We start from the raw sequence: 15,245 nt of genomic DNA, 5'->3' as shown, positions 1-15,245 counted from the left end.
AAACGTATGTGTTTATAGACAGCTCTTGTAACTACCAAATTTCAAATGTATTGGCTCTTGTAACTGTACTAAATTTCAAATGTATTGGTTTATAGACGGCTCTTGTAACTGTACTAAATTTCAAATGTATTGGTTTATAGACGGCTCTTGTAACTACCAAATTTCAAATGTATTGGTTTATAAACGGCTCTTGTAACTACCAAATTTCAAATGTATTGGTTTATAGACGGCTCTTGTAACTACCAAATTTCAAATGTATTGGGTTATAGACGGCTCTTGTAACTACCAAATTTCAAATGTATTGGGTTATAGAAAGCTCTTGTAACTGTACTATATTTTAAACGTAAGTGTTTATAGACAGCTCTTGTAACTGTACTAGGTGGCATGATGTTTGAGCCTTGCTACATCAGAAACATTGTGTCAACAAGTTGTGCAGGGGAGACATGGTGGGGCAAAACTTGCAAGTGCTACATGTTGGACAGATGCCAGCTCCAGTGAAGAATCCAATCAATGAAAGAAGAAACCAAGGCAAGTTGGCCTGGCACACCACACAGAGTCGTTTTTCTTAGGAGTTACCTCCCATGTTATACAGTTTATAAAATAATCATGTGACTAATGGGTCAAAACAGTACAACTGGACATCTACTGACCTACTGAGACAAATACAAACAGATGTCAGTACAAATGGACATCTACTGACCTACTGAGACAAATACAAACAGATGTCAGTACAACTGGACATCTACTGACCTACTGAGACAAATACAAACAGATGTCAGTACAACTGGACATCTACTGACCTACTGAGACAAATACAGATGTCAGTACAACTGGACATCTACTGACCTACTGAGACAAATACAGATGTCAGTACAACTGGACATCTACTGACCTACTGAGACAAATACAAACAGATGTCAGTACAAATGGACATTTACTGACCTACTGAGACAAATACAGATGTCAGTACAACTGGACATCTACTGACCTACTGAGACAAATACAGATGTCAGTACAACTGGACATCTACTGACCTACTGAGACAAATACAGATGTCAGTACAACTGGACATCTACTGACCTACTGAGACAAATACAGATGTCAGTACAACTGGACATCTACTGACCTACTGAGACAAATACAGATGTCAGTACAACTGGACATCTACTGACCTACTGAGACAAATACAAACAGATGTCAGTACAACTGGACATCTACTGACCTACTGAGACAAATACAGATGTCAGTACAACTGGACATCTACTGACCTACTGAGACAAATACAGATGTCAGTGCAACTGGACATCTACTGACCTACTGAGACAAATACAGATGTCAGTACAACTGGACATCTACTGACCTACTGAGACAAATACAGATGTCAGTGCAACTGGACATCTACTGACCTACTGAGACAAATACAAACAGATGTCAGTACAACTGGACATCTACTGACCTGCAGACGCCGGATGATTTCCTTTAAGGGCAGGACTGACTCATTGCCTCCAATATAGGTGGTGTTTGGGAGCCGGAATACACGGTCAAGATCGCCTTCACCTGATTGGGAACAATGTTCAACTCTATAATTCTGTTAGTGCCTGCATACAAATACATTGTAAAATACATTACAGGCTATAATTAGCAGACACAGACACTGCTGATACCCTTTATTCAAATCTTTGTTCAACGTTAGCTTATAAAATGTAACACACATTCAGCAAGATAGAAAGAACAGTCAATCTAAAGAACAAGTGCTGGCCCACCTCAACTCTACAGGGCCCACCTCTGCTATACAGGGCCCACCTCTGCTATACAGGGCCCACCTCAACTCTACAGGTCCCACCTCAACTCTACAGGGCCCACCTCAACTCTACAGGGCCCACCTCAACTCTACAGGGCCCACCTCAGCTATACAGGGCCCACCTCAGCTCTACAGGGCCCACCTCTGCTATACAGGGCCCACCTCTGCTATACAGGGCCCACCTCAGCTCTACAGGGCCCACCTAAACTATACAGGGACCACCTCAACTCTAAGGGGCCCACCTCAGCTCTACAGGGCCCACCTCTGCTATACAGGTCCCACCTCAGCTCTACAGGGCCCACCTAAACTATACAGGGCCCACCTCAGCTCTACAGGGCCCACCTCAGCTCTACAGGGCCCACCTCAACACTACAGGGCCCACCTCAACTCTACAGGGCCCACCTCAGCTCTACAGGGCCCACCTCAACTCTACAGGGCCCACCTCAGCTATACAGGGCCCACCTCAGCTCTACAGGGCCCACCTCAGCTCTACAGGGCCCACCTCAGCTCTACAGGGCCCACCTCAACTCTACAGGGCCCACCTCTGCTATACAGGGCCCACCTCAGCTCTACAGGGCCCACCTCAGCTCTACAGGGCCCACCTCAACTCTACAGGGCCCACCTCTGCTATACAGGGCCCACCTCAGCTCTACAGGGCCCACCTCAGCTCTACAGGGCCCACCTCAACTCTACAGGGCCCACCTCTGCTATACAGGGCTCACCTCAGCTCTACAGGGCCCACCTCTGCTATACAGGGCCCACCTCTGCTATACAGGGCCCACCTCAGCTATACAGGGCCCACCTCAACTATACAGGGCCCATCAACTAACAAACGTGTATTGCCAGAAAATGGTGGCAGGGATACACACAAATCAAATGTTTACTTTAGATAATGGTGAACATCATCTTCCATCTTACTTGCACTAAATCATGCACTATAAGGGTGGTATTTTCAGCAGAGAATTACATTACTCAGGGGGAAGATTGCTTGAAATGGGTGGATCAACTAATGACATTGTAGAGTGAAATTTTAAAAAAAAAGGCATATCCAAATTAATACTATGAATGGTGAATCAAAAGGAGACTGCGTCAATTTGACAATTAAAACCCCATTTCAATCAACTGACTTCAAAAGCAACACAAAAGGCTTCATAGGGGAAAACATGCAAACATTTCAAAATCTGTAGTAAAAATCAACACCCCCCTCCCCCAAATAAAAGTTGATTGACGTGAAAAAAAACAGGATCTAAGAGAGGGTACAAAACATTGGGCATCTGATAGCCTAATGTTTTAATTTTTGTTTATGTAAATCAGCTCTAGCTTTCCATGTTTGTGTTTACGTCATAACTCCCCCCCCCCCCCATTTCTATCATCATCCATCTCTAGATGTCTGGGTTTTCCTGTCCCATTCCTGATCACTATCATAATCCATATCCGCAGCAATTCTCGCCTTGGGGCGAGACACCAGTGCACAGAGACCAAGTTGTTTTCAAAACAAGTCCCAACCCCCATTAAAGTACCGCGAGGTGGATGGGGAGGGGTGGTGATACACGAGGTGTTGCGCATAGACGGGAAAAGTACGCTCCGCTCTCGTTTTAACTTCGGTAGGTGGGTCTAGTCAACAGCACGCTTGTCGGCACGTGACACGCTGCTTCTAATAATAGCACACCTCACGTGATTACAGTTAACGGGAAGATAATGGCTCTAGTGAAAGGGACGTCATTGATTGGCTCAAAAACTAAGATCTTGTATCGTTCAGGTGGGATGGAAGCAGTTTCTTTCAGACATTTCTCCAAGAGGACGGACACGGAAGAATTCAAAAAATGAAAAAAAAAAGTAACCATTATTTTACTTCCTCTCTCCCCCCTCCTTCGGGAGGGTTTGATAAGCACCAATACAAGCATGTCAAACGAATGTATTGGGCTACGTGTGCCTCCATCCATGCTGTCGTCACGCCATAGCGACATGTTAGGGGCTGGTAACACGACGGGCTACGTGTGCCTCCATCCATGCTGTCGTCACGCCATAGCGACATGCTACAGTGGGCTGGTAACACGACGGGCTACGTGTGCCCACATCCATGCTGTCGTCACGCCATAGCGACATGTTAGGGGCTGGTAACACGACGGGCTACGTGTGCCCACATCCATGCTGTCGTCACGCCATAGCGACATGCTACAGTGGGTTGGTAACACGACGGGCTACTAGTGCCACCATCCATGCTGTCGTCACGCCATAGCGACATGCTACAGTGGGCTGGTAACACGACGGGCTACGTGTGCCCACATCCATGCTGTCGTCACGCCATAGCGACATGTTAGGGGCTGGTAACACGACGGGCTACGTGTGCCCACATCCATGCTGTCGTCACGCCATAGCGACATGCTACAGTGGGTTGGTAACACGACGGGCTACTAGTGCCACCATCCATGCTGTCGTCACGCCATAGCGACATGCTACAGTGGGTTGGTAACACGACGGGCTACTAGTGCCACCATCCATGCTGTCGTCACGCCATAGCGACATGCTACAGTGGGTTGGTAACACGACGGGCTACGTGTGCCCACATCCATGCTGTCACGCCATAGCGACATGCTACAGTGGGTTGGTAACACGACGGGCTACTAGTGCCACCATCCATGCTGTCGTCACGCCATAGCGACATGCTACAGTGGGTTGGTAACACGACGGGCTACGTGTGCCCACATCCATGCTGTCACGCCATAGCGACATGCTACAGTGGGTTGGTAACACGACGGGCTACTAGTGCCACCATCCATGCTGTCGTCACGCCATAGCGACATGCTACAGTGGGCTGGTAACACGACGGGCTACGTGTGCCACCATCCATGCTGTCGTCACGCCATAGCGACATGCTACAGTGGGCTGGTAACACGACGGGCTACTTGTGCCCCCATTCATGCTGTCGTCACGCCATAGCGACATGCTACAGTGGGCTGGTAACACGACGGGCTACTAGTGCCACCATCCATGCTGTCGTCACGCCATAGCGACATGCTACAGTGGGTTGGAACACGATGTCAGGTACATTCGGGAAGCCGGTAGTGCTGGGCCAACGTAAGGTCATTAGGTTTAATGTGTCACATTGCCCCAAGGTCACCTAGCCCCTCAGTACAGTCATCAGGTCTATCACATAGCACGCGCCAAGTTCATCTAGCCCCTCAGTACAGTCATCAGGTCTAATGTGTCACATAGCGCCAAGGTCACCTAGCCCCTCAGTACAGTCATCAGGTCTAATGTGTCACATAGCACGCGCCAAGGTCACCTAGCCCCTCAGTAGTTTGAATTTATGAATCGAACCATCCATGCGTCGGTAAGTTTTATTGAAGGATCTGGCACCAAAGTCCCATCTAGTGGGTGTGTTGTTACCGACCTACAACACACGGAGTTTTTATTGAAGGATCTGACACCACCATCTAGTGGGTGTGTTGTTACAGACCTACAACACACGGAGTTTTTATTGAAGGATCTGACACCACCATCTTGTGGGTGTGTTGTTACCGACCTACAACACACCAAGTTTTTATTGAAGGATCTGGCACCACCATCTAGTGGGTGTGTTGTTACCGACCTACAACACACGGAGTTTTTATTGAAGGATCTGACACCACCATCTTGTGGGTGTGTTGTTACCGACCTACAACACACCAAATTTTTATTGAAGGATCTGGCACCACCATCTAGTGGGTGTGTTGTTACCGACCTACAACACACGGAGTTTTTATTGAAGGATCTGACACCAAAGTCCCATCTAGTGGGTGTGTTGTTACAGACCTACAACACACGGAGTTCACAACACACGCCGTGTCTGACAATAACGGTAGACCAAAAGTTGACCAACAGGGCGTGTTCAGATCAAGATTCCTAATCACTAACACGCTTGATCAACCAAGCATGCAGACGACATTCTTGAGCATATTTGACGTAAGCGTTGAGTGGCATTGGCGGTTTGCACGCACTGACTAGCACGCGCTAGTCACTTGACTGGTAGCACGTGATGGACGTGACGTCACCTACACTGTGGCGGGTCAGGGTACCACACGTGGGACGTGAGATCCCCCTGGGTTAGGTACACTTGCCTAGTCCAGTCGACTCCACATTGTTCACATTGTTTCGCCCAACCCCATCTCCAAATTTTTAACAACAAACTCATCCGACGTCGTCCAAACATGCTACCCAATATCTTATCTACTGCCATGGTACCATACAGCTAGGGGGTCAGCCTGGTATTTTATCTAGGGGGGGGGGTTCAGTTTGGCCATAAAGCTTAGGGGGGGGGGGGGGGTTCAGTCTAGCCATAAAGCTAGGGGTGGACAGTCTGGTCATAAGACTGACTTAAGGAGATGAGACCTTTCTGTACTGTGCATTAAGAATTGGCTCAGTCCACGGCATTGATGAATGTCACTATCAACCTTTAGATTACTCATCATAAATGCCTCTGTGTTAAATGCTCAGCTAGGCAGGACTAGTAGTTCATGAGCCTGGTATAATTGTTGTAAGTCCCTGATGTGTATGATCAGTAGATTTGATTGGCAGCAGCAAGGAACTGACCCAAGATTAGAGCGCCCCAGCTTCTTGTCTAACTTAAGGAAGAGGGAGGTCTAACCACAGGAAACTGGGGACAACAAAGCTGCTGCCCAGCTGACTTACCCAGGTTGTAATACTGCACTTGCAGCTCCTTCTCCTCGTTGGGCACCTGCAGTCCTATAGGATCTAACTGAGCCATGCGGTGTCCTCGAATCTGATGCACGCAAACAGGGATGAGAGCGGAAAAACGCAGGCAAACCCACGCTTATAAAGCCAGAAATTGAGGATAAAATATGCAAGCATAGTAAAATAAAAATACTGGCAGTCCTATGGTGTGGTCTTGCCAGGTGGTCCTGCTGAAAATACTCTAGGGATGTGATACTGTGCTACAGGGCCAGCTAAACAGTTCTAGACACAACCATGGGCAGCTCTCTTGCCATTGGCTTCTAGTTAGGCAATACAAAGAGGGCTAGGAACTAGTCTTTTGTTGCAAGTTTCAACAACACATTTTTTACAGTAATAGTTTCAAGCAAGATATGACATTTTTGTGGGTAAAGACAGGGTGTTCAAATAGACTAATTAGAGAGAGAGAAATTAGACACCACTGATATATAAGATTACAAGTACAAAATACAACCTGCCACTCTTCACCCAAATCTAACCAATCACTAACTAGACTGTAAGCAACCACTAACTAGCCACTCCAAATGCTACATGTTATGGTGAATTATTTAATTTCCCTTTTTCATAGGAGGAAAAAGCAGAAACTGTGAACCATTTATTAAGGCACCAGCAGCTTACACCAATCAAGGGAACAATCAGTCCAGAGCGCAAGCAGTTTGGATGAATAATAAATGAAAGCGTGAGCATTGGGCCAGCAGCTTCAGTAGGTAGACAGAGTGGACCTTGGCATATAACGTAGGTCACCAAGATACAGTTTTTAAAATAAAATGATGTTGATTGGAGGTAGCATTGTAGCAATCATCCTTGATGAAAAATGTTGAAAACATGTCACGATGAATGACATAATCAAGCTCACCACCCAAACACTCCATACATAAAGGCACTAGGGTACCAGGACAAAGCGCCTCATGCAGTCAAGAAAAAAACATGAAGCGCCTACCCAGCTTGTAAGTATCTAGCAGTAGCTCCTTGGGGGTTTCACTATTGAGATCAGCATCTAATATACTCAATGGGTCTAGCTGGCTGACATTGTGACCTCTGACCTATATACACCATCCATGGTTACAATGGACCAAGAAAAGCCAAATGGCAATAAACATTATAATCAACTAATTGACATGAGAAAACTGAAAACAATTAAATAGTTATAAAAGGCTAATATTATTGTATCATTAGTATAGTAACCATTTGTATGTCATAAAAACATCCCTATGAAGACATGTTTACATCAATAGACATGGCAGAGAATTTAGTCTTGAACCTGAGTGTTTACATGTCTACTCTATATCAAATGTCTACTGTAAGCCTCCATGATTGTGCCTAGAACCTGCCATATCTAGCAACAGACTGACCCTCTTGTGGAACCTCCACCATGGTACACAGCCTGTAGAGCTGACCTACCACCAAGGTCCACTTACAAGCATGGCTCACATCATCAACATAAATGTGGTGGGCTATGGAACATTGGCAGTCAAATCATGTAGCAATGATCAAGTGTAAACTATAATTTAATTTAAAAAAAAAAAACACTGGTCAAAAGAGAAAAAAAAAGAAATTTGAAGTACCACAGGTATGGCTGAAAAATTAAACATTACAGTAAAACACAAGTGGTGTTAAAATATCTGCAAACTTAAGAGCACTATGTTATATTGAACAAAAAAATACTTGAAATGACTGACTTGAAGTATTTCAAATGAATGCATATGTTGAGTGCATGCACCCACAGCCAAAACCTGCAGCTATACCTGATTGAGTGCAAGCACCCACAGCCAAAACCTGCAGCTATACCTGGTTGAGTGCATGCACCCACAGCCAAAACCTGCAGCTATACCTGGTTGAGTGCATGCACCCACAGCCAAAACCTGCAGCTATACCTGGTATGAGTGCATGCACCCACAGCCAAAACCTGCAGCTATACCTGATTGAGTGCATGCACCCACAGCCAAAACCTGCAGCTATACCTGGTATGAGTGCATGCACCCACAGCCAAAACCTGCAGCTATACCTGGTATGAGCGGATGATGGACTGGACAGACAAATGGTCTTCAATAGTTTTCTCATCCACAGGCATGCCCTGCTCCACTGCATGTCTGGGCAGTGCAGCAGGAACAGAGGACATCATTGCGGCCCTTAGAGTTGGTGGGGCAGCATATGCCTGACCTGGTGGTGCTCCTCTGGCAGTTTGACGAAAAAAGGCATCCCATGACTGACAGAAGAAACAAATGGATCGGATGGTTTACACAAGCATAAGTTAAATGTAGTTTTAACAACAAATGGATCTGATGGTTTACTAGACTATAAGTTAAATGTAGTTTTAAAAAGAAATGTTTCAAGAAATACATAGGTGCCTTCAACTAGTGATATTAGTCAACCTTTAGTGATACAGTCAACCTTTAGTGATACAGTCAGTCAACCTTTAGTGATACAGTCAACCTTTAGTGATACAGTCAACCTTTAGTGATACAGTCAACCTTTAGCGATACAGTCAACCTTTAGTGATACAGTCAGTCAACCTTTAGCGATACAGTCAACCTTTAGTGATACAGTCAGTCAACCTTTAGCGATACAGTCAACCTTTAGCGATACAGTCAACCTTTAGCGATACAGTCAACCTTTAGTGATACAGTCAGTCAACCTTTAGTGATACAGTCAACCTTTAGTGATACAGTCAGTCAACCTTTAGTGATACAGTCAACCTTTAGTGATACAGTCAGTCAACCTTTAGTGATACAGTCAACCTTTAGTGATACAGTCAGTCAACCTTTAGTGATACAGTCAACCTTTAGTGATACAGTCAACCTTTAGTGATACAGTCAACCTTTAGTGATACAGTCAACCTTTAGTGATACAGTCAACCTTTAGTGATACTACAGTCAACCTTTAGTGATACTACAGTCAACCTTTAGTGATACAGTCAGTCAACCTTTAGTGATACAGTCAACCTTTAGTGATACAGTCAACCTTTAGTGATACAGTCAACCTTTAGTGATACAGTCAGTCAACCTTTAGTGATACAGTCAACCTTTAGTGATACTACAGTCAACCTTTAGTGATACAGTCAGTCAACCTTTAGTGATACAGTCAACCTTTAGTGATACAGTCAACCTTTAGTGATACTACAGTCAACCTTTAGTGATACTACAGTCAACCTTTAGTGATACAGTCAGTCAACCTTTAGTGATACAGTCAACCTTTAGTGATACAGTCAACCTTTAGTGATACAGTCAACCTTTGGTTCCATCAGCTAACACTTAATACACTGTGTTTGTAAACTTTATAACAATTCTTATGTGGTGGAGGTCTAACAGTAAGTTCCTGCCAAGATTCAAAAAGGACAATTTTGTAACAATAACTTTTGATGGAGATTTTAAGGACAGTAGCTCTTGATGGACAAGTTAAGGGTCATCCATTTATGACGTCCACAAAAATGATGGATTTCGACAAATCCCCATGTGGATGTCCATAAAAATTTAGTAGATCTCACAAAACTTACTACCTATTTAATATTTCAATAACATGTATTGTGTACCTAATAACTGATATACGGATTTAGTATACTCAATAATGTTTATTTTAGGCTAAATATCAAAGTAGAACCTAGGGGCATCTTTATTCAACATGTCTTAATTTCACTTTTTACATGCAGGATACAAATTTTAAGTTTGTTTTAAAATGTTAGAACTTTGATATAAAGTTCAACATGTGGACGTCGGCATGGACACCCCCCCCCCCTCACAAAAGTCTGTGTGGATGTCATAAATGGAAGATCCTTAAGGACAGTAGCTCTTGATGGACAGTTTAGGAATAGTAACTCTAAATGGACAATTTAAGGACTGTAACTCTTGACAATTTAGGAATAGTGACTCTTGTTCTTGATGGACAAGTTAGGAATAGTGACTCTTGTTCTTGATGGACAAGTTAGGAATAGTGACTCTTGTTCTTGATGGACAAGTTAGGAATAGTGACTCTTGTTCTTGATGGACAAGTTAGGAATAGTGACTCTTGTTGAATTCTCGATGGACAAGTTAGGAATAGTGACTCTTGTTCTTGATGGACAAGTTAGGAATAGTGACTCTTGTTGAATTCTTAATGGACATTTTAAGGACAGTAACTCTTGATGGACATTTTAAGGACATTAAGAGATGTCTAGATGGAAAAAAACCCACTGCAGGCACGGTATTAAACTGTTAAGCTCCATAAATTTCTGTTAATAAAAGTACACCAGGCCAAAGAATGTTGAATCTATTATCTATCAAGTGTAGCATAAACAAACTGGCAGCTTATCTTGTCAAACATCATCAAAAAACATGAGGGTATGTAGGCGACTATCTTATCACATTCTACATAACAACTTGACTACACTGTGTGGCTAAGAAGGCATACTGGTGTATCATTTGATCATTAGTAATAAGTTAAGTTGGATAATTCATATTGGTTGAAATTTTTTAAACCCAGTGTTCACACTAAATTTAGTACAAATTAAATAAACTAGAATCATTTAAAACCGCTCTGATGAAATGCAATCCTTTCCAGTCTATGAAAATAGAACTATTTAAATTCAATCTATTTAAGTATCAACTGGTGTTCTCATGATTTTATTGTAAATGATAAATTAGATAACCCAGCAATAATCTTAACATGTTAAAAAACTGAATTTCATGATTAACAACTACAGCAATAAAATAAACAATTGTGGGTTCCTATAAATTCCAAACCCTAAATCATGAAAATAAGAAACAAGCAGGTTTTGAAACAATGTGCTAGTACAACAACAAACATAGAAATAATTATTCAAATTACCTTATGTACACTATTAGGATCTCTCTGCCAAGCCTCAAACATATCCTCTATGTAAGCGGAGGAGCTGCCATTTAAAAAAGGCTCAGCAGCAACTTGTGTGCCAAAATACCTTCCAGGCCCCAACACTTTAGGTCCAACTGATTTTGTTGCATAGCTGCAGTATAGGGCAGGCAGCTCATGGAAGGAATGGCACTTGGAGTAACGTAGCAACAGGTCTTTGATGCGATGCATCATAAAACCGTAACGTCCTAGCTACGTGAAAATGTCTTATATTGTGACAAAACTGGAGATTTGACAAAGCCAGTATGGCTACTGGTGGCACTCAAAGTGGTTGAAACCGAATAATGGTTCTGTCTTTAACTTTTGTAATCACCAAGAAACTGCTAAGATTTAGAAAAAAAATGAAATTTATTAAATGTAGTGAAGGAAATAAGTACCTATATTCTTTCATATCAATGTAAGCTACCACTACAGTCATAACTCTGCACTGCTATCAATGGAAAGCAATTTTTTTTATTACTCTTCACTGGCTAACTCTAGCTTGTTTTGGTATCAAATTTTCAAAACTAACTTATGGGACTACCTAGAGGTAGGCCGAAAAAATCTATTTTCATTTGTTGACAAGTTCCTAACCATCAATACGGCAGATGAAGTTTGTGCTGTTAACCTTGGCATACAAAGGTATGGTGTGGTCAGCACTGTCCCCAGCAGCTTTATTTTCTTTAACATGGACATGAGTCAGGCACCATTCTGGGCTGGGTGAAATCAAGGACATCCAGCAGCCTCAAATCCAGAATGAGATATGAACTCAAGACTTTCACCCAATTATCATACCATAACATCTATGGAGGTCTAGGCCTATACTACATTATTATGAATATTACAAGACATAGAATCTAGCTAGGCCTATAATCGCGCTATATAGCCTATCTACTTCGAACTAGCTAGATCTAGTTCTAAAAAAAATTGTGGATCTAAATTCGAGATTGTGCAGCACTAAAAATTGTTTTTAACTCTGGCAAAAATAACTACAATTAAAATTATCTAGATCTAGATCCAGCCTTCATCTACAATCTACAAGCTAGTCTAGAATAGATCTAGAATCTAGATCATCTAGGCTAGGTCTATTTAGAAATTCAAATTCAGATAGATCTAGGCCTATACTGCCTATATATAAGTATATTGTATATAGATCTAGAGTCTAACAAGCTAAATCCAGATTTATTTAAAAGACTAGATTAGATTTCTAGTACTTTCTAATCTAGATCTAATCATCTAGTTAGGCCCTATATGTTAGATGAATTTAACTAGTAAAAGAGAATACCTAGGCCTATTATTAGAATTTATTAGGGCCTAGATGTTTAGCTTTATATAGCTAGTCTAGACTATTATAAATTATTAGGCTAAATTAAGTTTAGAATAAAATAAAATCTTGATCTAGATTAGATCTAGCTAGTTCTAGTCTAGCTAGAGTCTAGACTACTAGTCTAGATCTAAGTCAAGTAGTTTAGTTTAGAGATAAAATCTAGATCTAGAATCTAGCTAGAATACTGAGTTTTGATAGAGTAGAGTACTAAGAGTAGCCTATAGTATAGTGCCCTATAGACTAGATTTTATTTCAACTCAACAGACTAGATTAAAAATAAGATTATAGAATCTAGATCATTCTAGATCTAGATCTAGTAGTAGTAGAGTCAATCTAGATTCTAGAGCATTCTAGAGTTGTTAGTCTACTTTAGACTCAAGTCTCTAGACTACACAGTTAAGTACACAGTCACATAGTGAGTGAATAGTAAAGTACTCAGAAGTAGGCCTAGCCTAATCTAAATGTTAATGTTAGATCTAGATTAGTTCTAGTAAAGTATAATTTTTAATTTACCATCAAGGTCCGACAGATTATTATTTTCTGTGATCTAATCTAGATCTAGCTAGATATCTAGATGATTTGGTCAGATGTTTTTTTTTCTGTTTATCCAAGGCTCGGGCTTCGACCTTTGCGTCAAGGAGCAATATCGAAATGGCGTAGATTCACTTTGGTTGCAGTTCAAGTAGATCTAGAATCTACACAGGATCCCTTGTAAAATAAAAAAAATAGCATTTTTCATTTTAAAGTTTTGAACAAAATGTATTAATATATTATCCCTCTGAATAGAACCAAATTCAAAAGAAAATGTGTGTAAACAATGACCTTACTTAACACAAGTCCTTAAATCCGAATGAGGAAAACCCCGACCTCTTATGTGTCAGGTGTGTAGAAGAAAATATGACGTCATATGAATTATCCGGAAGATATTTTTTCATTGGCGGGGAGTAGGTTGTGTTACAACTTTTAAACCAATCAATGACAAGGCTCAAAGAGCGCAAATTACTTTAGTAGTCCCAGGCAATGTTAGGCTAAACTAGGCCTTGAGATCTAAATCTAGTTTAGGCCTTTAGGCCTATGTGTTCTTTGATTTTAGTTCAGTTGTAAGGAAATTAGAAAACAAAGCTAATGAGTAGGTTTACATATCAAGATAATTGGACAATAATCTCATAATCTGAGCAGGAACTTTAATTAAGAAGGCCTATCGACTAGATCTAAATAATGCCTCAGAGGTATTTCCATTTTTCCGGGGGTGGGGGGGGGGGGTGGGGGGGGGGGGTGACAAGTAAGTCTACCCCCCCCACACCGTTTTGTATGGCCTTTATTTGTTTAAAAATAGCGTGTAATTTAGACAATAAATTAATGAATTAACTAATAGAAATAAACGTGTATAAAAATATGTAAAATGCTGCTTGTATGAATGCATACAGAGTATATTTTGAAAAAAAAATGTGATTTCTGCTTTAAAACATTGATTTTTAATTTTAAAGTAAAAACAACAATCAGTGGCGTAGCGAGGTCGGGTGCCACCCGGTGCGGCACTTAATGGTGTCACCCCCCTCCCCAGAGGCGTAGCGACTCTTCCCGGGGACAAACTTTCGATTTGCACCCCCCCCCCCCGTCAAACTTTCTATTTGCAACTCCCCCTCCTCGAACTTTCGATTTGCACCCCCTCAAACTTTTTATTTGCACCCCTCCCCCTCAAATTTTTCTCTATATATTTTACTATTTTTTTGGTGTCACCCGGTGCGGTCCGCACCCCCGCAACCCCCCCCCCCCTCGCTACGCATCTGACAACAATTAAGTTGTAAAGTGAAATTTTCTATGGTTTGTAAGTGAAAATTTGGGGGCCCCTAAACCCCCCCCCCCCCCCCCCTTTAATCCACCACTGATTACTATTAGCGATCCCGTCCCGTGAACATCTATGCGTTACCTTGTTTTCTAAAACTGAGGTATTTAATGTAAAGAAAGCAGGCGCTATATTTCCTGGATCTGAGTTATGGCGCTGGTTTATCCACTTTACCGCCCAGACGCCGGTAATTGCGTGCTGCATGCATTTCTTTAGTCACCCTCCGTAGTAGTGACGTAGACACCCTTCGGCGACCGCCTATGTGTCAGGAGTGTCGCTGGGCGCTCTGGAGAGCCACCGGTTACACTACCATAGGGACGCCGGGTACGCCCTTGGCTCGACTTAAACATTGAATGGCATGTGCCACCGTGTATCTATCTTATTGTGATGTTTAAAATAAATGTAGGCGAGGGGACCCCGAGGCGTCAAATTTTACACAAGAAGTATTCTCAACAACTTTCCAAAGGCATAAAAGACAAAACAGGGACAAATAGACATATTTTTATGCATAGATAAACAATCGCTATTTTCTTACGAAACTCAGAATTATACTTATTTTTAGAACAATATGACTACTCCAGTTTTTACTTTCTCGTATAGACGAAGTATAGAGAAAGTCTTGTAATCGTGCAAAAAAAAAAAAAATCGAGATTTTTGCAAATCTAGACGTTTTACACCTCACTGATACGGAAAAACATAAT

At 42.1% G+C, this 15,245-nt stretch overlaps 1 protein-coding gene across 3 annotated transcripts in view; it reads right to left on the bottom strand.

Annotated features, from left to right (window-relative positions):
• The window catches only part of LOC131941568 (2-oxoglutarate dehydrogenase complex component E1), a 47,932-nt gene extending 34,314 nt beyond the window's left edge, over window positions 1-13,618 (bottom strand). The window contains exons 1-6 of one of the 3 annotated variants that reach the window (XM_059300865.1): window positions 13,526-13,618; window positions 13,212-13,406; window positions 11,333-11,715; window positions 8,538-8,738; window positions 7,473-7,575; window positions 1,457-1,557 (exon numbers count right to left, since the gene is read on the bottom strand). In XM_059300865.1, the coding sequence (XP_059156848.1) occupies window positions 1,457-1,557; window positions 7,473-7,575; window positions 8,538-8,738; window positions 11,333-11,566 (639 nt within the window). In that variant the 5' untranslated portion in view covers window positions 11,567-11,715; window positions 13,212-13,406; window positions 13,526-13,618. Of the gene's footprint in view, window positions 1-1,456; window positions 1,558-6,472; window positions 6,564-7,472; window positions 7,576-8,537; window positions 8,739-11,332; window positions 11,716-13,211; window positions 13,407-13,525 lie in introns of all 3 variants that reach the window. The other 2 variants (XM_059300867.1, XM_059300866.1) reach the window with 2 other exon arrangements.
• Between the last annotated feature and the right edge of the window lie 1,627 nt (window positions 13,619-15,245).

The sequence above is a fragment of the Physella acuta genome, unplaced genomic scaffold (assembly GCF_028476545.2).
Source record: "Physella acuta isolate Inbredline_101_S28 unplaced genomic scaffold, ASM2847654v3 ptg000365l, whole genome shotgun sequence".
Taxonomy (NCBI): Eukaryota; Metazoa; Mollusca; class Gastropoda; family Physidae; genus Physella; species Physella acuta.
This window is presented reverse-complemented; position numbering and strand designations above follow the sequence as displayed.